Raw genomic sequence first — 25,030 nt, forward strand, 5'->3', positions numbered from 1 at the left:
ATAATACCTGTTTATAAGTCTAGTATTTTGGAGATGGGGAGGGGTTGTTTTGTTGTTTATGATGATACTAATTTAGCAGTATGGATGAAGGGTGGAAAATGGATAAACAGGAAAAAAAAAAAACTTTAAAATCTGTAATACAGAGAATGTCATTACTTCTAAAATGACAATCCCAAAACTCCACTTGGCCAGGAAATGTAAAGGCAATTGGTGTGTGTGTGTGTGGTGGTGGTGAGAGGTCATAAATTAATGGCTGATAAATATTATAAGGAGTCATGATTCACATCTTTAAGTATATATGCATGCCTCACCCTATGTGCATTTGTTTGCAAACAAGAAGCTGCATTCTGATAGCTTTCATTCAGCAAAATTCTGTATTATAGCATAAAATCTGGAAGGTAACAAATATAATTCATTAAACCATTAAGAAGGTGTCAAAATATCCTTATCCACAAATTCTCCCTTTGTCTGTTTAAGATTTGCATTAGCATGTATTTACATAAAAAACACTAAATAGTGTTTCAAGCTACTTAATGTGTTTACTTTGTACCAGTAATTTACTTATATAAAAGCATTTTTTAGACTAAAGATTTCAAACCCAAAGGTACAGGAAATTAAGTAAGAAAACTCACTTTGTCATTTTAAAATAATGGAATTTCTTATTTAACAACAAAATATTGCTTGATAAAAAAAATTAGACAAGCCAAACTGATGGATGCATATTTAACAGTTCCTTTCCCCTGCCACCATCCCTTTCCAAACCCCCATACACACAGTCATATACCTTTCTGTGGTATACTATCTCAGTTTCTGGTGATGAAGAAAATACAACTGACTATGTGGTTTGGAAGAAGCTGACCTGCAATGTTAACTAAAGGCATGATTACCACTAAGACACCTGGAACGGACATAAGATCCTAAAAATGCCCAGGATTTAAGAAAAATTAGAGTGGCTTAATAAACTGAGAATTTCAGAGTGACTTCTTCATTGGTCCTGACTAGCAAGCCCACACCATCCCATTTTGGTCAAATAAGAGTAGTTACAGAGGGTCTAAGAGGAAGATGGTTCCAGGTGGCCAGGATTTTGAGAGTCCTAAAGTGCATTCTGGCTATCTGTCCCATGCTTTTAACCTAAAAATGTTCTTTGTATGTATGGATTTTAGCAACTTTAGCTCAGCCTACACAGCATTCGCTTCAGCTGCCCTCAGCTTTCTCTGTAAGTTAATTTTAATAACCACAACCATCACCACCAACATCTTTACCAGGAAAACAACCAAATGCTTTTAAAATCCATGTTGCTCATTACAGTTGAGTATCTATAAATGCAATGCCCACAACTGCTTCAAAGAGTTAATAATAGCTAACATTTATTGAGTATTTAATATGTGCCAGGCACTGTGGGAGTGTTACATGCATTAACTCACGTAAACTTGACTGTTAACTATATGAGATAGGTGTAATTATTATTCTCATTTTACAAATGAGAAAACTGAGGCTTGGTGAGTTAAGTAATTTCCCATGAACACTTAGGTAGCAAGTTATATAGCTCCTAGATTTAAATGTAGGTAACCTGACTTCAGAATTCATGCTCTGGAACCAATAACTAACCTTGCCTCTCACATGTCATGTTTCTTTCTCCAGCCATTCTGAATCCTAAGTAAGAGTACTATGTTGTAAATTAACCACACCTGTGAATCCATGTTTCTGGACTCTTTGGAAACTTGGTTAAGGCGAGTTTTCCCAGATGTAAATCCTTAATCGGATTTAAAGTGCCAGAGAGGATCAGCTCTTTCCTGTAAAAAAAAAAAAAAAAAAAAAAAAAAAAATTAAACATTACTTTATCCTTATATCCAAAAGTTCTACATGGCTTTTAATATAATCTCATTGTGAAGCGAATGTCTAAGAATTTTAAAACAAAAAAAGAAAGAAAAAAAGCCCAAGCCACTCTGGGATATAAAACGCTCATAAATGTGACATGCAGTAATCAAGAATGTATTCTCATAATCCCAATATAACAAATTAATAAGCAGAAAGAGAAGCTCTTAAATCAATAGATTTTAACTATTTTTAAATCTTAACTATTTGCGTGAGGGTAAATGGGGTTTTCTGGCCTATCTCATTTCCAAAAGTTGTGAGACCTGATAGTCGTACCTATAGGGCCAATCCAATACCAGTCAAAATTGGTCTAGTTTCCTAAATAGGACTTGACATGGTCTATTTCATTACAAAACCACACATACAACAAACACAATATGGTTGAGATGTAAGGGAAAAAAAAATCATTCATGGAATCACTATTCTAACCAAATTACTACTTTTTATTTTTGAATTTTCCCTTCTACTTTTCCCTATCACACATACATTTTAACATATAATTTTACATCCTGCTCTCATTATATCTTAAGAATTTCCCCATGATTCTATATAATCTTTGTAATGAACATTTTAAATGATCAAATTAGTTTTCATTTAGAAGCTATGCTTTTCCCTTCTTGTTAGACATTTAGGTTGCTTCAAACTTTTTGTTATTTTAAAACAAATCTGGGCAGGGGAAGCTTTGTGCTTATAACTTCTTTCTTTTGTATTCTTACTTTGGATAAGTTTCCAAAAGAGCTATTAACAAGGTAAAATACTTACATGACCCTTGATATACGAGGCCATTCCTTTTTAAAATATTAATATAAGCAGCAGAAGTAATAGCAATGTAATGTTTTGGTTGTTTTTAAAACTGTTCAAGCCCAACCAAAGCTTCAATGCAATCAGTTGTCCCTTGGTATCTTGTGGGGGCTTGGTTCAGGACCTCCCAAGGATACCAAAATCTGCAAATGCTCAAGTCCTTGATATAAAATGTGTTGCCATATAACCTACACACATCCTCCCATATACTTCATATCATCTCTAGGTTACTATAATACAATGTAATACAATGTAAATGCTATATAAATAGTTGTTACATTATTCAGGGACTAATGATAGGAAAACAAAGTCTGAACATGTTCGCTACAGAAAGCAATTTTTTCCCCAAATATTTTCTATCTGCGGTTGGTTGAATCCATGGATGCAGAACCTACAGATACAGAGGGCCAACTATATAAAGAATGTCATGCAAGAGCTTTCTATACCTGTTTCTCAGGTAAATACAATTTACATTTAATTTCTCAGGTAAGTTTTTGATAAGTGCTGATATTACACTCTCACTGAATTCTCAATGTATCTATAATTTTATAATAAAATCAGATCATTTGTTATTATTTATCTTAAAATGTCCTTCCTGTGTAGGGCTGATTATTCATTTATTTTAGAGAAGTTTAAGCCAGAGAAAACCAGAATCCAGGTCTTATACCATATCTACTTAGACGGACTTAATTCCTAAATACCACAATACATTTTCTTTCCAACAGTGACATACTATTTATAAAGTTTTATTTGATAAAGAAAACAACTATTTTCCTTTCAATGTTCAGGAAACCAATTTGTCATTATATATATATAATATATATATAAAAATATTTTTTTCTTGCAACAGCCAATTGCTTTTGCAGTCTTGGATTATTTTTCTTCTGAAATCAGTAACATTTTGTTCATACAGTAAGTCAGGATACCTATAAAGTAAAAGGAGGAAAATATTGCTCTATGTAATTTTAACCACGTTTGAAAGCAATGTTTCTCAAAGTGAACCCTGACTGCAACATCAGCATCATCTGGAACTTATGCGAAATGCAGATCCTCAGGCCTCAGCCCAGAACCAACTGAGTCAGAAACTCAGGTGGGCACAGCAATATGTGTTTTAAAACAAGCTCTTCAGATGATGCCCATTGGCTGGGCACGGTAGCTCACGCCTGTAATCCCAGCACTTTGGGAGGCCGAGGCAGGTGGATCACGAGGTCAAGAGATTGAGACCATCCTGGCCAACATGGTGAAACTTTGTTTCTATTAAAAGTAAAAAAATTAGCTGGGCATGGTGGCACGCACCTGTAGTCCCAGCTACTTGGGAGGCTGAGGCAGGAGAATCGCTTGAACCCAAGAGGCAGAGGTTGCAGTGAGCCAAGATCGCGCCACTGCACTCCAGCCTGGCAATAATGATGCCCATTAAAGTTTAAAAAACAACTACTATAATGAATTTATTGTATTATGCTTAATTTCCATTTCATAAATTTAAGACCTCTTATTATTTATAACTGTCTACCTTTATTCCCATATATATCCATATATAAGGGGAGATAATCAAAATTTTCTTCAAAAAAGAGGCAGTTACCCTACAACTGAGTTTTGACAAAGTTTCTTAAATTATGGGCACTCTCTTTTGCAACCACTGTGGTACAGAATTTTAAAAAAAGAAAAAGAAAAAAATGGGGACTCCGTTAATATCTTTATTTTGAATTAAGCAGCATTTTTGGGAAGACATCTTAGCTTGAAACAACCTCAATCAATGTTAATATATGGACACTGAAAAAGATCACCTGATGGAATCAAGCAAAATTTTAATATCAATGTAATAAACATTGCTAGGGGTAGTAGTGAACATTTGTAGGTGTTGGATATTGCTGAAACAAGTTTTTCAAAAATCACTTTAAGAGGAAATATGATATGTGGTAACATTAACAGCAATCACATAATCTAGTGCTATATATATATTTTTAGATGGGGTCTCACTGTCTTGTCCAGGCTGGAGTACAGTGGCACAATCTTGGCTCACTGAAATCTCTGCCTCCTGGGCTCAAGTGATCCTCCTGTCTCAGCCTCCCAAGCAGCTGGGACCACAGGCACACACAACCACGTCTAGCTAATTTTTTGTATTTTTGGTGGAGACAGGGTCTCACCATGTTGCCCAGGCTGGTCTCAAACTTCTGAGCTCAAGCAATCCACCCATCTCGGCCTCCCAAAGTGCTGGGATTACAGGTGTGAGCCACCATACCTGGCCTTAGAGCTACATTAAAAAAAAATCAACTGCTCTAATGTATTCAAATAAGAATCTGACTGGAGATACAATTTCCACTCACAAACAGATTCAAAAAGTGCTGTAGCTCAAACAACTTAGATATACTATGATGGGCTCTGGAAAACTGTGCTACAGAACGAAAAACAACTAGGTCTTGTGATGACAAAGTCACTGATGTCAATGAGGCATGTAAGGTGTTTGAATAAAACTGACTACTTTTTTTCTTTTCTCAATCTTTACTCTGTCTGAAATGACAATAATAATGGCCATCCTCATTAAAAACTACCATGTATTGAACACTTCCTCTGAGTCAAGAACCGTGTAAAGTGATTTACATATGTTACGTAATTTCTCACAACAATCCTGTAAGGTAAATATCATCATTGAGCCATATGAAATTGCTGATACTCAAATCTTTTTTTAAAAATAAACTTTTTATTTTACAATAGTTCAGGTTCGTAGACAAGTTGTAAGGATAATACAAAGAATTCCCATATGCCCTGTGCCTAGTTTCTCTGCTATTAACATCTTACATTACCATGGTACCTTTGTCAAAATTTATGCAACAGTATTGATATTGATACATTTTTATTAAAAGTCCATACTTTATTTAGAATTCCTTAGTTTCTACCAAATGTCCTTTTCCTCTTCTAAAGTTCCCTCCAGGATCCCTTATATTTGGTAGTTATGTCTCCTTATGCTCCTCTTGGCTACTCAAATTTACCTTGCTTTTGATGACTTTGACAGTTTTGAGAATATGGGTCAGGTATTTTGTATAATGTTTTTCTCATCATTAAACTGGAGTTACAGATTCTGGAGAGGAAGACCAAAGAGGTAAAGTGACATTTTCACTGCATCATATCAGAGGCATGTGCTATCAACATGACTTAGCATTGTTGATATCAATCTGGATTACCTGGCTGAGTTCAGGTTTCTTCACTACTTTTTGCAAGAAAGTCACTGATTTTTTTATTTGGTGCACAGCTCAACCTTAAGAAATACAGAGTTATGCTCTACCTTGTAGAGGGGGATTATCTAGATAAATTAACAGAACATTTGTCTATTGTCTCTTATTTATATATTCATTCATTCATTTCAGTGGGCTGATGGATAGGGGTATAATCCAATACTATGTTATTTATTTTGTTGCTCAAATCATTCCAGCTATGGCCACTGGAAGCTCTTTCAGTTGCTCCCCATGTCCCTTTTTCATATCCCACCATATATTTTTGAATACTTCCTTACTTTCTGGCTCTATAAGATGCTCCAAGCTCATCTTGTATACTTCCTGCTCTGGTCCTAGAATCAGCCATTTCTAACATCATTAAAGAATGGTATTAGAAACCACAATGTGGGTGCTAGAATTAAATTGTTTTTTATCTATATAAAAAAAATTTTCCCTAATACCTCAATTTTTTTTTTTTTTTTGAGACGGAGTCTTGCTCTGTCACCAGGCTGGAGTGCAGTGGCACGCTCTTGGCTCACTGCAACCTCTGCCTCCCAGGTTCAAGCGATTCCCCTTCCTCAGCCTCCAGAGTGGCTGGGACTACACGTGTGCACTGACACGCATGGCTAATTTTTTGTATTTTAGTAGAGATGGGGTTTCACCATATTGGCCAGGATGGTCTTGATCTCCTGACCTCGTGATCCACCCACCTCGGCCTCCCAAAGTGCTGGGATTACAGGCGTGAGCCACCATGCCCGGCCAAATACCTCAATTTTACAGATGAAGAAACTGAATCCTGGAGAAGGTCAGTAACTTGCTCAGGTTTCTTAGCTCAAAATGTCAGAACCAAACATCAAATCTGCACAAAATAAAGTTACCAATTTAAATCAATAGGCTATGAGTTCAGAACATGAATCACTGGAGTTTGGCATCAACTATTCTAGTTGCTCAAAGGTGTTTTGCTTACTCTAAGTACATAGACTGATGAAGAAAATAGGACATTATTACTAAGTCAACCTCTTTCATCAGGTAATTCACAAATTTCCAAAGCAAAAAAAAAAAAAAAAGCAGTTTTCTTTAAACACAGCTGAAATTCTAAATTATGTGTATCACTCACTGTAATTACAGGAGATCAGTTCAAAAACTTACTTTTGCCTCTATTTCTTTCCCCTAAGACTGCAATACCCACAAATTGAACTAGACGTCTATTGCATTATTCTTTAGCAGTTTGAAAAATGCATTCAAAAATCACTCAATGCCTTCCAGGGTTAGTACAGAAGAGATCCACTAACAATTAAAAATAAAGTTCTGTGTATTTGATATGCAATAGAGACCTTATACGGTTAGAGTTGACTTTGAAGTTGGTAGTTTGTTGCTCAAAATGTACCTATGATTTGATGTCTTTCTATGTCAATCAATCTTACTGATATGAATTAAAATTTACTAGAACACATATCCACAAAGGATTTTTTAAAAATCAAGATTCCCTTTCTACTCATCTAGCACAAAACCTTACTAAACATCTAACTAGAACAATTTTCAAGATTAACTGTCATAAACACCCCTCAAGTTAGATTTATGGAGCAACTTCCCTTCATAAGACCAACCAGACATATTTTTTTAAAAGTTTAATAGAATCATAAAAAAAATTCACCTAATTCAAATGTTTTATTTCATAGATAAAAAAATCAAAACTCTTGATAATTAAAAGTTATACTCAAAGTCAGCCACTAGTTAACTTATGAAACAGGACTAAGTTCCATGAATCTTAAGGCCAGAATTTTTTCTCCTATGCTCAACTGGTTTATAGGATATACAATGAATAACATGTGTGTATACATATATGTATATAGGTGTGTGTGTGTATGTATGTAGGTAGGTATATACACTATGCTAGTGAGATAATTTTTTGTTGAAGCATTTTTGAATTCCTCTCTATTGGTGAGGATGATGAAACAGGACTAAGTTCCATGAATCTTAAGCCTAGGTTTTTTTCTCCTATGCTCAACGGGCTTATAGAATATACAATGAATAACACGTGTGTATATACATATGTATACAGGTGTGTGTGTGTGTGTGTATGTACCTATCTATGCATATATGCTAGGCTAGTGAGAATTTTTTTGTTGAAGGACTTTTGAATTCCTCTCTATAGGTGAGGAATACAAGAACATGAAGAAAAATGGCATTCCTACTTCCCTATTACTCTGATTTCTTTTTCACTGAATTTGATTTCCGTGCCCAATTTGCAAACTGCCTATCTATTATGTACAGGCACTAGAGTTAGATGCTAAGGAAACAAAGGGGGAAAAAAAAAAAAAAAAAAAAAAAAGACATGGTCCCTACCCTTAAAAAAGCTCTGAATTTTAAGTTCATGGTACCTTCCTAAAAGTCTCCTTTGCTGATTCTTCCTCATCTTGCAAATGCTAGAACAGTGCTGTCCAATAGAAATATAATGTGAGTCACAAATACGAGTCATATATGATTTAAAATGTTCTAACAGCTATATTAAACACAAGTATAAATATATTTAATTCAATATATCCAAAATATAATAATTTCAGCAAGTAATATAAAAATTATTAATGAGATATTTCCATTTTTTGCTAGGTAGTCTTCAAAATATGATGTGCAGTTTATCACTTCAGACACATCTCAGTTGAGACTAATCACATTTCAAGGGCTCAATAGCCACATGTGGCTAATGGCTACTGTACTGGATTGTGCAACCCTAGAAAACAGAATGTCTCAGGGCTCAGTCTTTGAACTGGTTCTTGTCTCTAGCTATGCCAACTCTTTTGGGGATCTTAAAACAGTTTCATGGCTTTAAAACCATCTATATGTTAGTAATTCCCAAGTTTACATCTGGCCCAGACCTTTTTCCTGAACTTTAAATTAATATACAACTACTTGGACACAAATCTAACATGTCCCAATCTGAACTCTTGGCCTATAACAAGCACCCCCTACCTAAATCTGTTTCTCTTCCAGACACTGCCATTTCAGTAAATGGCAATTCCATCCTTTCAGTTGCTCAGGGAAAATGCCAGAGGCAAGCATGACTCCCTCTTTCTTATCCCATACACTTTCCACTACACTGCAGTGCTTCTCAAATACCAATGATATAATGTTATATGCCTTATAAGCCAACCAGTTACGCCCATTGCCCATTACTCTCCCACCCCAAAAAATGAAGGAAAATAAAAGCATGTATCAAACAGTATACTGTAACTCAACACGACAATTTATATTTCAGGCAAGAAAGTTTATGAAGACACCACACAAAAAGGGGCAAAATGCCTATTTAGAATTGTCACAGGTATAAAGAATAGGGAGAAGAAATAACTGTAAAATGGTTTATATTTCGTTTTCAAAAGCTAACAACTTATGGGGCTTATATGTCTTCAGAAATTTGGACAAACTTTATCATATCACTAATGAAAATGACATACCTCACGTTCCATGCAGTGGTAAAGTCTGGGTTTAGAAGCAGCAGGGTACATGTGACATCTATCAATTCTAAAATAAAGAGAAGTCATATTAAAAACAAATAGTCCTACCTTTTAAAGCTTGGCTTCTCATTCTTTTAAGGTTCTCTTTCTCTCTATCACATTATACTAATATATCTCTCATGTCATACTAACTTTAATGATAAATTCCCTCTTCTAAGCTGTCAAGGATATGAAGATTACTCTCAAGACCCTCTCCTGGTAAGTGTAACTCTCTTAAAAGATGACACAAACAATTTTACGATATGCCTATAAGGAATAATCTAATTAACCTCTTCCTTTTGGGTGCTTTTTGGTACTAATTTAATATTTACCGAGGAAAGAAACAAAATTTCTATGCCACTATTCATTTAACTTCACAAATATCTCAAGTATTGACTGTGTGTGCGAATTTTCAAAAGGAAAAAAATATCACTCAGAATCCAACCCACTTAACATAATTCATTTACATTCTCCTGCAAAAATTATCCTTTCTTGCACATATTTTTACATAGGTATAGCAATGATAAAGGTACAACTTTGTTCTATATTTTTCACTAAGTATTATTTCATATGCATCCTCCTATATTGCTAGAGTATGTATTTTTAACAGTTGCATAACAATCCCTTAGTCCTATATACCATCAATTACCTTACTCTTTAGGCTGTTTCCTGTTTGTTTTTAACGTTATAGGTAATACTACTATAAACATTTTTAAAAACTTTTTGTCTTGTAGGCTATTTTCTTGGGCTATATTTCCTGAAGCAGAACTACTATGTCAAAACAACTTAAAAATCAGTATGACTCCTACTAAGCATTTCCAGATTGTCTTTAAAATAGACTGTATCTATTTATACTGGCAAAAGGAACATGAGTGTACTTATGTCCCTATAACTGACCTATATATATTTTTAAAAATGAATGTGACAGATAAAAAATTACAATTCATTTGTTTTAATTTACATTTGTTAATAGAAACATTTTCATTGTTTACTACATATAAGTTTATCTTATGAACCGGCTATTCACATCCATTAGTTATTTATATTTATGACAGAATTCCTATACATTCAAATAAGCACCATAAGCCTCTATTTGAAAGAACAAAATTAGCAAAGTTTAGACATATTGTCTTTGTCTTACTAAAACTGAAAAGAATTTTAGGATTAAGGTTATCTATCTAGGGGCACAGTGCTATATTAAGGCAACCCTACCAAGCTCTTATTAAATGTCATGTAATAAAACAATACAAATAATTATTACCATTTATTTAGCATTACTGTGTATGAGGCATGGCAGTAAGCACTTTATTTTATATTATTTCACTAAATTCTCATAATCACAATCCAAAATATTCTTATCCCACTTTTCAGATAGGGAAACTGAAATTCTGCAATTTAAGCAATTTGCCCGTAGTCACCCAATTAGCATGTGGCAAAGTCAACATCAAAATTGTTTCCAACAAGTCAATTATGCTGCAAACAAAATGTCTGCCTACAATAATTGGGACATTTTCAGTGTTTAAGTAAAATATAAACTTTTTAATATCTAAGAGCAAATACACATAAACACAACCAATAGTCATTTAAAAATATTCTAGTTAACAATAAAATCAATTATTTTATTCTATCTTAATAGGAGATTAACATTTATTTGGGGCCCATGATTTCATTACTAGTGAGCATATTGGAATATTCAATTCAAATGAGCAACAAACAGTAGGATCAGTACACATTTATTTTGACCTCCAAGTCATTACATACATTACAACACAATATGCCTATGAAGAATAATTAACCTCTTCATTTTTTTACTTTTAGTAGTTTTTGGCACTAACTTAATGTTTATCAAGAAAAATAGATATAATATTCTATGTCACTATTCATTTAATTCCACAAATATTCCAAGTATTGACTATGGACAAAGATTAAAGTAGGCCCTTAGGACTGAGTGATTGAATGTAATGATAAACAAGACCTAATTTTGCCTCTAGGTTATCTTCAAGTTAGAGAGACTATATAAACAAATAATTATATAAGGCAAAATAATTATGAAGTAGAAACATAAACCACATTTTGGGGCCCACCAAAGAAGCTGCAATTAATTCTTAGTGGAATTATACATGGAAGACTGTAAATAAATAAAGTGGTCACGGCACCACCTTACCATACTGGAAAAAGTATGAGCAAAGATAAAAATGCATGGAACTTCACACATAGTCTGCTCTCTAAGAGATTATGGATACCACAGCATGACTACAACACAAGGTACTGGTAAAATGTACCAGGAAATGAAACCTTCTGAAACCTGGTCTCAATCTCCTGATCAGCTTGGCATTCCATTACTTTCCTTTACATGTTACATTCCACCTGAGTCAAACTCCACTGTCCTATGAACACACGTCCTACCCGCCTACCTTCTTTTCTCGGAACATAATTCAGATTTACCTGCTTGCTATTCTTTCTGGCTCATGTCTTCCCGTCTCCTAATATTTAACAAAAAAAAAGTTTAAAGGCTTTCCTAACCTACCTAGTTGGAAAAAAATCTTTCATCTCTGCTTTTTTTTTTTTTTTCTTTGAGACGGAGGCTCACTTTGTAGTACAAGTTGGAGTGCAGTGGTACAATCTTGGCTCACTGCAACCTCTGCCTCCTAGGCTCAAGCGATTCTCATGCCTCAGCCTCCCCAGTAGCTGGGACTACAGGCGCGTGCTACCATGCCCAGATAATTTTTTGTATTTTAGTAGAGACGGTGTTTCACCATGTTGCCCAGGGTGGTCTTGAACTCCCGAGCTCAGGTGATCCACCCGCCTCAGTCTCCCAAAGTGCTGGCATTACAGGTGTGAGCCACTGCACCTGGCCTCATCTGTTTTATGCGTATCTTACTTTTGTTACTTACATAAATATTATCCTCTTAACTGGACCACAAATTTTTTGCACGCAGGTCCTCCCTAATACATGTTCAAATTATTCATTCACTCAACAAATTTTGTAAGCATCTACAATAAGCCAGGTACTGAGCTGGCTGAAGATGAGTAAGCACAGTCCCTGGCCAAAAGCAGCTCCATGTCTGACCACAGCACAGAGGAGTGGTAAGAGGATAGGCCTTCCTTAAAGCCATACTACCTGGGTTTGAATCCCAGCTTCTCCACTTACTACCTACATAACCTAACCTCTTGGAACCTCAGTGAAACAAGGACTCACTCAGTGAAACCTCAGTGAAACATCAACCTCATGGTGTTGTGAGCAATGAAATTCATTCCATTTCTCCACAGCTTTTTGACACACAGTGAGTACAATTAAACGCCATCACTGACTGACAAAGAAATGAGTATTTTCAACATAAGTAAGGAAGTCTGGAATAATGAGGAGGTTGTTCCCTTAGTAAAACTGTCTAAATTTCCAAACTTGTAAAATACGCAGCAATAACAAAAAACCCCTTTGTAGTCAAGTAGTTACATGGAAAGGTTTGTAAATGATGGGAAGGCCTCTGGAATTTCTTTTGACATCTACAATTTTCTAAAAAGTGATTATTCTACCTAGGTAAATTAGCATAGTCCCTTGGAATCTCCCTTTCTACATTAAAGAAAATGTGTCTGACCAATGGTAGCTGCTATTTGTTTGTACTTCTAACACAATTTCCTTCCTCCCTCCAACACAAGTGAAGACAAGAAGTCCATCCTCCATGAGAGACTTCTGTACAGCAGCACAAGGCAAAAACTAACACAGCAAGTACTTAAGTCCCCGCTTTTCATTTTATGGTTATGTGAAGATACAGGAAGACTTATCAAAGTAACACTTCCTCTACTGGCAGGTCTCTCCCTAAGAGAGCAACAGCAGCTACTGGGTTCAGACAGAGCCCAGCTCCATCACTTACTGGGAATTCTTGGGCAAATCACTTAATCTCTCTAGGCCTTAATGTCCTTCTCATATGTAAGATGGAGCTATCATGGGGATATTAGATGATTAAATCCTTGAAGTGTTAGTACAGTCTCTGACATACAGTAAGGACTGAATGGTAATTCCTGTTACAAAGCCTGTATTTTCTAGTCCAGTTCCACAAATGATATTGGGACTGGATGCCTCCAGAGGGAGCAAAAGATCCTCCTAAGCTGGCTAAGCAGTGACTGCTGAGCAGAGGGATACTTTTTGACTTTTAAGAATCTTAGAATTTAAAACATCAACAGCCTTGACCACCATCGGTGGTACCTAGTAACATATACAACCATAGGCCCTTCTCTTCTCCTCTTTCACAAACTGCTAAAACTTCCTCATTCAGGACTCAGGCTCAGACAAAACTTCCTTCAGTAAATATTCCAGTCTGATGTAAAAAGGTAGGGGTAAAGTGCAATGACAGAAATGAGAAAGGACTAGGAGAAGAAACTAGATTAGAAGTATCAGACATAATTAAAGAATCTGATCCTCACAACAACCCTCTGAGGTCTTGATTAGTATTTCCTTCTTTTGGTGTGGAAATACGAAGAAAGAGGTTAAGTAATTTGCTAAGTCATTGCTAAGTGACTTCAGTGTGCTGACGAGTTCAGTTTAAATCCAGGTCTGCTGTCCTGCAAAGCAGATGCTCTTTCACTCTACCACACTACAGGCAATAACTTTGCCTTCTGCAGGTCAGGACTGAACCAAAGACCTGAAAAAGAACATGTATAATCAACGGTTGTAACTATTTGACTCTCTCAATTTCATCAACGATACGCCATTTCCTCTGCAGTTTCACCCAAAAGACATGAGCTACTGAAATCTCCACAGTCTCTTGAAATTAAACAGGTCTCTCTCCAAACAACAGAACATATACCAGCAAATAAATGTTCCTTTGTTACACACACTACAATATGTGACTAACCCATCATCACGCCACAGGGAGAAAAAGAATCAGGGCACATTATACATAGAAAAGTAGCTAAATTTCAGCCATAACAAGGAGAAGATAAAAGGATGCTACAGAAGTTGGAGAAAAATCAATATGCTTTTCTTGCTGCACTGCATTCTAGAAATGGCCCAAGGCCAGTAGTCACCTGGTAATGGTCACTGGATTTGACAACTGTCTCTAACAGAGAAAGGTTTTCGTGCATCTAGAAATAAATTCAAGGCCAACTTAAATCAGTAATTCTTTTCCTCCAAAATACATTCAGGTTACCACAAGAAGTGAAGCTTGAGTTAAAGCTATATGGTAAACACCAGAGAGGCCTTGTTTATTATAGTACACAGTCACAGAATCAATAGCTAGACTAAGCTAAAAACTCTTGCTTACAAACTCTTGTTACTCGTTTGACAAATGTCTGTTGAACATGTAAAGGTTCTGAGTAAATAAAAATGATCCACAATCCCTTTTCCTAATAAACTCACATTCCAGCCAGGAAAAAGGTTGTTTAAATAATCAGCTAAAATACAGTGTGACAAGTGATACTATTATGCAAGCCATCTGAGTAAAGGGCTCCCATAAAAGAGCAGGGAATAATTATTGCTTCCTGAAGCAGTCAAAAAGGCTTCACAGTGTTAAGTGTGTGTATGTGTATGCACGTGCATGTGCTGGCAACCACACTGATAATGCCAACATTAAGACATGAGCCTGGCCTCAGCAAAGGCATGGAAGTAAGGCAGTAGTACACACAGAGTCAAAGAATGGAAGAATGCTGCTTGTGGCTGTAATGAACATATGTATCAAATAGCTGCTAACATAAATGTTTCTAGGGTTCAAATGAACCTCAAAAAAGTAGCAAAGGAAATTTGACAAGAAGTGTCAACTAACACTCTGCCGCAGTGTCTCAAGAGCTTGAAAAGGCTGTGATAAACTGGAACAGACATGCCCAGTTATGAAGAGTAGAGGCTGTATGTCCCAGCCAACTGTTGCCAGGTAGAAAGTTGTATACTCAACCAAGCCTTATGATTTTTCAAGTGAAGACAGAAATCAGATTTATCCAACTACTAAAAAGCAATTTTTAAGACATTATACAAGCCACACCAAAATGTATCTAGATTAGCTTCAGCCTGTGTGCTAAGAATCTGCAACCTCTGATGCTGAATATAAACTGGAGGAAAAACTGGGGACAGACTGTGAAGGCCCTTGAATACCATGCTAAGGAGTTTCAACTCTACGTTGACCCTGTGGGTATCATGAAATAAGATGAGCATACAATGTATTTCAGAAAAGCGTGGTCAAACTGTTTTTAAGAAATGCTGTTCAAGCGTGTCTGAAATGACTGGCTACTGGCATAATGGACATGGGTCACAAAAGAGCCTGGAAAAGGGGTAGACCGGTTATGAGGTAATAACATTTGTCTGGATGAGAAATAATGAAGGCCTGGTCAACCAAAGAAATGGAGAGCAGAAGACAGCTTTTAAAGAGAGAGCTCAGATATAGACTAAGTGGGGGCTGTGAAAAAGAGAGAGGAGCAAGAAAAGATGGCAGGAGGGCACTCCTGAAGAGTTGCACCAGAGAGCTCTGTCCAGAAAGAACTCCAATGCTGTGGTCTTCCCTCCTGCTTCTTATATCTGTTATGGATTTCTCAAACATCAGAATTACAGAATCAGTCCTCTCCCAAACCGAATGTATTACTATCACAGACTTAAAAAAAAAAAAATCAATCTCTAACTAACTAACTAAACAGGGATAATTCCTAAACATCTAAGGAATTCAGCAGGTTAATGAAAACAAGAATTCAGTTTGGTTAGGAAGAAAAAATCTATCCCAGGAGTAAAGGTCACCTTCAGTTACAGAATACATTTTTAGGTGGATGCCTAGGATTCTTGCATGATCGATCACACAGACAGACATTCAGAAACTGTCACTTAAATTGTCATCTTTCTTCACTTGGGTCTTCTTATAAATACATATTCTCTATAACAAATAATTTTAAAGGTGTAGCATTTTCATGAAATAACTGCTTTTTCCTAACATTTTTGACATGTTTTTCTTAGCAGGATTCACCTCTGTGCTCTAATTGCTTCAGTTCGTAAGTATGGCAGAATACTCTTTTATTTTCAGATATCTTTTTCTGTCAAACCCAAAATTCACTTTCTTATATTTACTGATAATACAATATATAACCTGAGTAGTATGTGACACCATACTAAATTATGCTATCCACCCCCCTCAAAATAGTCAAATTAAAAACTGCTTCCATGGGGATGTAGGTTAGGATCAAATCAAAAGCTGCTTTTGTACACATGCACGGTTGCAGCTGAATTCAAAGTTTAGATGCCAGCTATTCATGTGAGTGAGCTTAACCATTTAATATTCTGCAAGGTTCCTTATGAGCCTATTAAAACTAAAACTATGTGGTAAGAAGACACAGCAAAGCCTGCAATAGTGTCCAGAAGGACAAAAACAGAGAAATGGAGAGGACTTGGAAGACCACAGAAAGAGGGTAGGTTGAGCTAACATACATAAATGGGCAACTATAGCCTCTCACTTTTTAAAATTCAGTTTCTTTTCTATAAGATAATCATTCTATCCCCTAACTAAAGTTAGTTATACATTGGTTCGATTATGCATTTCTGTGCACCAGAATATAAACAATACAGCTTTGTTTGGCAAAAAATAACTTGATGGAGTCATATGGTGTTACTTTTTACCTCAGTGTTACTGAAAACTACAGCACGGTGATGGAATGCAGAATTAAAGAGGGTCTAACAACAGATAAACTTGCTTACCTTTAAGTTTATCCCTAAACCCATGCCTTAAAGTGTATGCCATAAATTTGGGCTATGGCTAAACTTAGGCACAGCCTTCTAATAAGAAAATATATAACAAAGGACTGAGTGAAACAGTCACACAGAAAATAGAAAACACTGCTCATTAAACCTTCAGAGTCCCTTTCTATGGTATAAAAAGGGAAAAGTGTTATTAACCAATTAATGACAGTATGTTACAGATAGTGCTGACAGAAATTCAAGGAAATCAGTATGTCATACATTAGACAACACTCTTCTCTACATCTCTCGCCCCCAAAGAGATTATCACTCAACTGTAAGCTTCCTGAATAAAGGGACCATGTATTTATTCATCTTTTTATCCCCCACAGTACTCAGGACAGCATCTGGTATGAGTAGACCCTTGGTAATGGCTACCAAACTGGCAACTAAAATTCTCTAGGAAACAAAGTTCTTATTCAAAATCAGCCTCCAGGCATATTGAGCGCTTTTGAAGGTACTGCCGTACATGGGAAGGGGAAGAAGCTTTACAAAAACAGTAAAGGACATGGTCTTAAATTAGTCTTCTCCCAAAAAGTGAGACCTGAGGTGGGCATACAATGATAAACAGAATTTGTGCACATGGAGGCTTAATATGGCAGAACACCAAGAAAAGAGACCAGATGGAATGATTAGGGATTGTCTGATGCAGTAAAAAAAAAAAAACTGTCTGAGAGAAATGGAAGAAGTGAATGCCGGATAGTTTTGTTTTGCTCATTTCAGCACAGGAACAGGATACAAACGGCCAGAGCTCAACTGGAACTTGCAGTGGAATGGCACATCCATAAATCACTGGGCTGGTTCATAATATCACTACCACTATCATGCCTACATTATCTCATTTGGACTACTATGAAAATGAGTTTTGCTGCCTATAAAAATACTAAAGGATTAGAAACCAGAGACTGAGCCTATAGGGACTAGAGTCTTCTTCAGTGACATTCAGATTTTTTTTTTCCTTCAAATGAAATCTTACCAATGACCCCAATACATAAACTGATAAAATCTGAACTGCTCTGGTTACAGGAGGTGCCCTGAAATTCTGCTTGAGGGCTTCTATATAATCACTGTGGTTGTAAAATTTGTCCAGGTGAGTAGAAACTACTCACTTGACAGAAAGGTTAGCACCCACCGAGACAGTGAACGGAAGAAGCAGAACTAGAATCCAGGAATGCTAACACTCAGAGAAGGGCTCTTCCTACTATATTCCATGTCACTTCTAAAAACCAAATGAAGAAAATATGATTCATACTTACCATCTCTGTTCAGCCATTGCTTTCTTGTTCTGTACAAAAGGAGCTTGTTGTGGACATATGGTAAAAGGAACTTGACACACCAGCTCTCCACACCCAGTTTGTTTTCAACCAGGACTATGGGACTCCGGTTATACCTAGCTTCAGGACATGGGATCAGGCCAATTTCATCTCTTAATATGTAAAACATAAAAAAGAATTAAAAATAAGGATACTAACCTTTTCAACATTTTTCTAATTTCAGAGTATTTTAAAAACCCCACATATTTCCCCCTTCCTTACAAATATTATTTAGCTCACTTACTGGGATTGGTAGATGCTAATAGTGGCAAGAGTATGAGAAAACCAGTATGCTGTACTCTCTGTAGACAGGAGTGAAAACTGGTCTTGCCTTTGGATGGCAACTTAAAAAAAAGTCTTTCAAAATTTTGAATGAACATACCCTTTGATCCAGCAATTCAACTGCTCAGAAATTATCCTATGCCAAAATATGTGAATCAGATGTTCACTGCAATGTTGCAACAAAACTAGAAACAATCTAAATGTTTATCAATATAAGACTAGTAAAAAAAAAAGGCACATCCACATAATCAAGCCATTAAAAAACAATGAGGTAGATCTGCATATGCTGATATAAAAAAAGTTGCCAAGATATATGAAATGAAAACAAAAAGCAAAATGCTGAACACAGTGTACAGCACAAATCCTTTTGTATAATTTCTTTAGAAGATATATAGATGCATTAAAAATTTTCTTGGAAGGATAACAAGAAATTTTTGGAGAGAGAAAGGTGGTAAGGAAGGATTTTATTTTTATACAGTTTCAATTATCTAATAATTGTTTGTATTTCTATTTTTTTAATGTCAACAAATGTGTTTATGCTTGCTTGCTAATAAATGCATGTGGACCAGAAACAAAGTATCAAAAAAAGTTATTTTATCAGTGAGATTTTGGGCCATTTTTTCTTCTTTATACTTTCCTGAATTAAAAAACCACCCAAATAAATGTTAAAACACAAAATACATTTCAGAATTCAATAATTTTCCTCTGTGGTAGCATCTATATCCCTCAATCCACCTCAACTTAAGCTGAAAATTTACATTAAAGGCAGAGATTTAATAAACAATATGTAGGGCATTTGACTTACTTAGTAAATGAACCAGCAAACGTAAAAAATTTGTGCAAAACACATTCACATGCCTTTCAACTCTAAAGGAAGTTATAATTCTTGCCTACACAAAGGATCCTTTCTCAAACAGAATGTCCTCTGTTTAATTAATGAATAACAAGAAACTTTTTAACAATAAGAGTAGTTGAAATAAATGTTTTTAGAGTGTCTATATAGATATTTTAAACATGTCTTTAAAAAGCAGAATAATGAACTGGTTTTCAGAGTTTGTGTGTGACATTATGTATTATGTCCCTGGCATCCCCTTACCAAGAACACAGTGGTTTGATAGACCCAAAAAGAGGGAAATTGGTTGAATTACAAAGTAGGAGAAACACCCTGTCTTCTTGTTGGGCCACTATCACAAATTGGTAGGAGGCTGTGGATTTAAAATAAAACCCCTCCTGGAAACTAAACTGAATAGCTTAGAGGTAATCTACTTTCTACTGATCACTTCATTAGTGACACAGGGATTTATCAATAAAAAGGATATCTTAGGGGTTGCAAGACACTAACAATTCTTTCAAGCTAATTTAACTCTCAAGAAGATTGTGGGATCTATGGGTTTTTATCCTTACAATTGGTTCCGTTGACTCAAAGGTGTTTTGATATACTATATCAATACTATCATAAGTTTTCTGATTAACTACAATGTACTGGGTGCTTTCTTAGGTTCTAAAATTCAAAAAGAATAAAGCAAAGTGGTCTCAGACTTCAAAGAGCTAAAGTCTTGCTGGGGATCTGTGTCAATATCCATAATAAAATGTTACCACTTTACTACTCCAATAATATAAACAAAGTCCTGTAGGAAGAATAAGGACAAAGCTGAAAGAGCACCTGAGGTCAATGCCCAGTATTTCAAAATATATTTTTTTGCATCTCTATTTGGTAGTATCCTTAAATCTATCTAATTCATTATTATGACCCCTAGCCATATCTAGCTATACTTGACTAATATATGACTGAATCTCTGGTATTTTCTGATGTTTGTGTTTTACTACATGAAGAATATTAAAAAATAAACAAAGTAAAACTAAATAAGTAAATAAACTCAATGTGATTATTTCAGGAAATTCTGTTCTCTGAGATATAATAACCTACTTACAACACTTCAAAGAACTGCAAGAGTCAACAATATAAATGTTATAGTAACAAGAATAAAAGAATCCTGTTTCTGGGTATGGTTTGTTTTTGGGGGGGATTTTTTTTTTTAAACTTAAATTCACAATATAAAAACCTGTCTTGCTCACTAATTAAACTAGGATTAAAATGCCCAACTAATAATTTGGTATCTAAACTACAGAAAAGAGCCATCTGCACAATTAAAAAACACACTGCTTTGACTGTCTGTTCTTTCAAGAAATACTTTATAAAATAAGAATGGCTTGGATATAGCAGGTGCCCAATAACTGCTTCCTGAAAGGCTGATTATCCTGGTACTTTAGTGATAATATTCAAATTAATAGTTTTCACTTCTTGTCCCTCTAAAAGAACATTATCTCTGATTTTCTCCTAATAAAGTATACTGAAAACAGCATGTGTCCAAGTCCTGGATGGAAATAGATATATACACACACACATATACATACATATCAGTATCAGGTCATTTTGGCTTCTGTAGACTTCAGTTTCCTCATTTGTAAAATGGTAGAATTGTATTATACCTCCAGTAAGGCAAATGGGATAGATTTCACCCAGCTTTCAAATTTTATGACTGAGAAACCTAGCAGCTATTTTCATGTGAGGAGAATAAAAACAGTCTTAACAGATAATGTAGAGCACTAGGGGGGAAAACACATGAAGAGGTAGTAGGGTGTAAAGACAAAAGTACTTGATTGGAAGTCCAGAGTTCTAGTTAGTTTCCATTCTATCCACTGACAGGCAATGAGAATTTGGCAAGTCACTTGCCATCAGTATCCTCATCTGAAACACAGGAATAGTATCTTCCCTGCCTGTTATGGAAACCAAATAATGTCATGTGAAAATGTGGCAAACTATGAAGTGCTAGACAAAGATCCACCAGTAGAGTTCGTTGGTTAATAATGGAAAGCCGAGGCAAAGAATTTAAGCCTTTGTCAAGTTATGTGACCCTAAGACACAGTGTTATGCTGCTTTCTAAAAAACATTACACATACTTTGTAAACATAGGTAGGTCAGTAAGCTTCCAAATAATAGTGTGTTTGACTTCAGACTTCTGTGTCTCATCCCTTAAGTCACAGTCCACTTTTTTCTAGCCAATTTCGAATAGGATTCCTTCCAAAATCATTTTAAAGTTGGAAGGGACTGCATTCCTCTGTCATTTCATCTGATGAGGAAACTGAGGTCCAGTGAGGTTTATGAGGATTATCTAAGGTCATATTGCTAGTGGCTAAGTTAAGAATCTGGGCCTCCTAATACTTAGCCCCAAACCCCTGACACTAGAACAAAGAGCAAAACAGGATTTAGATCAATTCCTTCTATTTTTCTGGAAATTTAAGTTCTAATTCCATACTAAAGAAACACTGGAAAACTCAGGAAAAACAAAACAAAACAAAAAAACCCTAAAAGTCACTTGTAATCCCTGTTTTGCTATTAACATGTTTGGGTATATATCTTTTTTTTTTTTTTTTTTTTTTTTCCTGAGACAGGATCTTGCTCTGTCGTCCAGGCTGGAGTGAAGTGGTGCAATCCTCACTCACTGCAGCCTCCAACTCCTGGGCTCAAGAAATCCTCTCACCTCAGATCTCCTGAGTAGCTGGGACTACAGGTATGCACCACCATGCCCAGCTAATATATATATATATATATTTTTGGTAGAGATGTAGTCCCACTATGTTGACCAGGCTGGTCTCAAACTCCTGGCCTCAAGTGATCCTCCCACTGAGCCTCCCAAAGTGTTAGGATTACAGGTGTGAGTCACTGTGCCCAGCTGGGTATACATCCTTTTTTCCTGAGTATTTTCAAAAAGTGGGATCATATTGAACATATTCTATAATCCTTTATGGAAAAAAACTGAGCAATTCCCATTAAACATTTTCCCACATAATCAATTTTGATATTTTTAATGGTTGCAATGAATGTGCTATAAATAGCAAACATATCTCTAGTTATTTCTTTATAAAATAGTCTTATGAGAGGAACTACTAATAAATTTCACTCTTTTACACTGTTAGGTTTCTGGCCATTTACATTCCTGGTATTTAACAAGGTATTCAATTACCTGCATAACTAAGAAGATCATAGGATTTTTAAAGATATGATGGTTTGGGACAGCAATCAAGTTCTAATGGTGCTCACTTTTTAGGTTACCTTCATCACAGACTGCTCCAAAGGCAGAGCAATGTGGAATGAACCAGCACATTTACTTAAGATCAAAGTATGATACATCGCTTTGAGCGCCTCACTTCACAATAGGGATCCATTCATTGGCTTCCAGATGATGTTCACAGTTCATGTAACACTGATACTGACTTTGTTCCTTATGTTTAGACAGCTTCTCTGTCTATACTTCTCAGAAACATCATCAACCAGAACAGAGCCACTTATTATCCACAAAAGTTGCATCAACCAGCTTACCTTCTGGGAGGGATGGATGGTACCCAAATACTCAAACTGAATCCTATAGTGTGGAGCAACCAAACAGGAAACAGTCCAAGGATTCAGGAAATGGTAAAAACATTTTAAATCTAAATAGTAGTTATTTTCGTTTTGTTCTGCTCCCACCCCCCAAAAGAACTGGAATTCTTTCCAGCATGACCAAAAAGGAAAGCTAGTAAAATATATCTAAAGGAACTGACCGTTGCATATTGATAATTAAAATTCTCCTGGTGATTTAGATATTTCAGAAACCTTACAGGCTTTCTCATTAATTCCAAAGATTATCAACTTAATGTTTCACTGAAATTATATTACTGACCTTATTTAGAAAAAGCTACACAAAGTACTAGTGTTTATTGTTACTTGCCATGCACGGTTAGGTTTTACATATATTTTATTCTGCACAATAATCTCATAAAGTAGGAATTTTGACCCCATTTTACAGAGGAAGAGTCTTGTCTAAGTCTACTCAGTTAATAAATGACAAGCAAAGATTCAAATCCAGTTTGACAGCTTAGACTATCAAACTCTAAACTCAAATTTTTACAACTATACTACACTATTATTTAAATAAATAAAAATCAGGTATAAGCCCAGTAGACTCTGGCTTTCTATTCTTCAGTTCACCTTGCAGACGATCTAAAATTGCCTTTCATCATTCTTTACTAAAAAATGTTCACTGGTGCCTACCCATTGCCTTAGAAGTGTACATCCTTGAGCCAGCTTTTCTTCACCCCTCATGTCTCACTCAGTTTAAATGCTATTGCCTCAGAAAGAACCATCTTGACCTTATAATCTAAATTGGGTCTCCCTGTTGTTATTCTAAGTACGCTTCTTACTTTTTCTGACTCTTTTCATAATCTGTATGTTGACTGCTTAAAGTTCCATTAAGATAGGGACCATGTGTGGTTTGTTCATTAAACCCAGTTTTTAACCCTGTATACCCAGAGACCAGCATTGTGCCTGTCAAATGGAGGTACTCTTTTGCAGAATGCATGAATGGAATGAAAGAAATTAAATGAGAGTCAAGGATCTCCATAATCTGGCCCTACTGTACCTTCTCAGCCACATTTTGCTTGTTTAGGTCAATTCACTGCTCCCTGTGGAGGTCTCTGGCTCCCTCTGAGACTACAAATCCTACCCAGACTTTAATACTTGGCTTAAAACCCACCTCCACTAGCAGCCCTATCCGAGACATAACCAGCCTCCTCTCCACTTCTATTAGACTCCCATAGCACTTGCTCATCATGCTCCTATCCAACTTTTACTATAAACTACTTTGGAGGGTTAATTTACTGTTCATGCAGTTAGTCTTAGGTCTCATCTACACCTGCACTATGCATCACAGTAGTCACTAGGCACATGGAGCCACTACGTACAAATCCATTTAAATTAAATAAAATTTAAAATGTGGTCCCTGTTCATATTAGGGACATTTCAATTGCTCAATAGCTACTATGGCTAGTGGCTACCATATGGAACAGCACAGACACAGAAAATTTCCACCATTACAGAAATTTCTGTTAGTGCCTTGAGTTCAAGAACTGTATTTTAAACTTCTATTTCACACAGTAAAGATGGTACCCACAACACTTCATAAACAGTGAGTTCAATATTTAATAGAAAAAACAATAACTTGCTGGATAAGATTAATTTTAACGTGACTATTTACATTATAAACTGTTGTCTTCCACATTAGCACAGGGTCCATACACTAAGTTAAAGACTATCCCTAGGTCAAGTTTTCAGTTTTAGAGAATCCAATATGATTATCTAATACTCAACCATACAAACAGCATTTATATAGTATTATCCAGTTTATAAAGTGCTTCATATTCACCAATCATTTGTCCAATATATTTTTGGTGAGGAACACAGAGATTCAGGGAAGGTCTAATATTTATTGAGTGGCAACTAAGTACCACTGTGTGAGGTGATTTTCCTGTGTTTTCATC

The 25,030-nt window shown here is 35.8% G+C and overlaps 1 protein-coding gene across 7 annotated transcripts in view; it reads right to left on the reverse strand.

Moving 5' to 3' along the window:
- The window catches only part of PTAR1 (protein prenyltransferase alpha subunit repeat containing 1), a 50,567-nt gene that overhangs the window by 22,914 nt on the left and 2,623 nt on the right, over positions 1–25,030 (reverse strand). For 5 of the 7 annotated variants that reach the window (XM_528318.9, XM_054658159.1, XM_009456704.5 and 2 more), the window contains exons 2-4: positions 18,335–18,504; positions 9,338–9,404; positions 1,689–1,793 (exon numbers count right to left, since the gene is read on the reverse strand). In XM_528318.9, coding sequence (XP_528318.3) covers positions 1,689–1,793; positions 9,338–9,404; positions 18,335–18,504 — 342 coding nt within the window. Of the gene's footprint in view, positions 1–1,688; positions 1,794–8,266; positions 8,326–9,337; positions 9,405–18,334; positions 18,505–25,030 lie in introns of those variants that run through there. The other 2 variants (XM_063787757.1, XM_016960934.3) reach the window with 2 other exon arrangements.

This window comes from Pan troglodytes, chromosome 11 (genome assembly GCF_028858775.2).
Source record: "Pan troglodytes isolate AG18354 chromosome 11, NHGRI_mPanTro3-v2.0_pri, whole genome shotgun sequence".
Classification (NCBI taxonomy): domain Eukaryota; kingdom Metazoa; phylum Chordata; class Mammalia; order Primates; family Hominidae; genus Pan; species Pan troglodytes.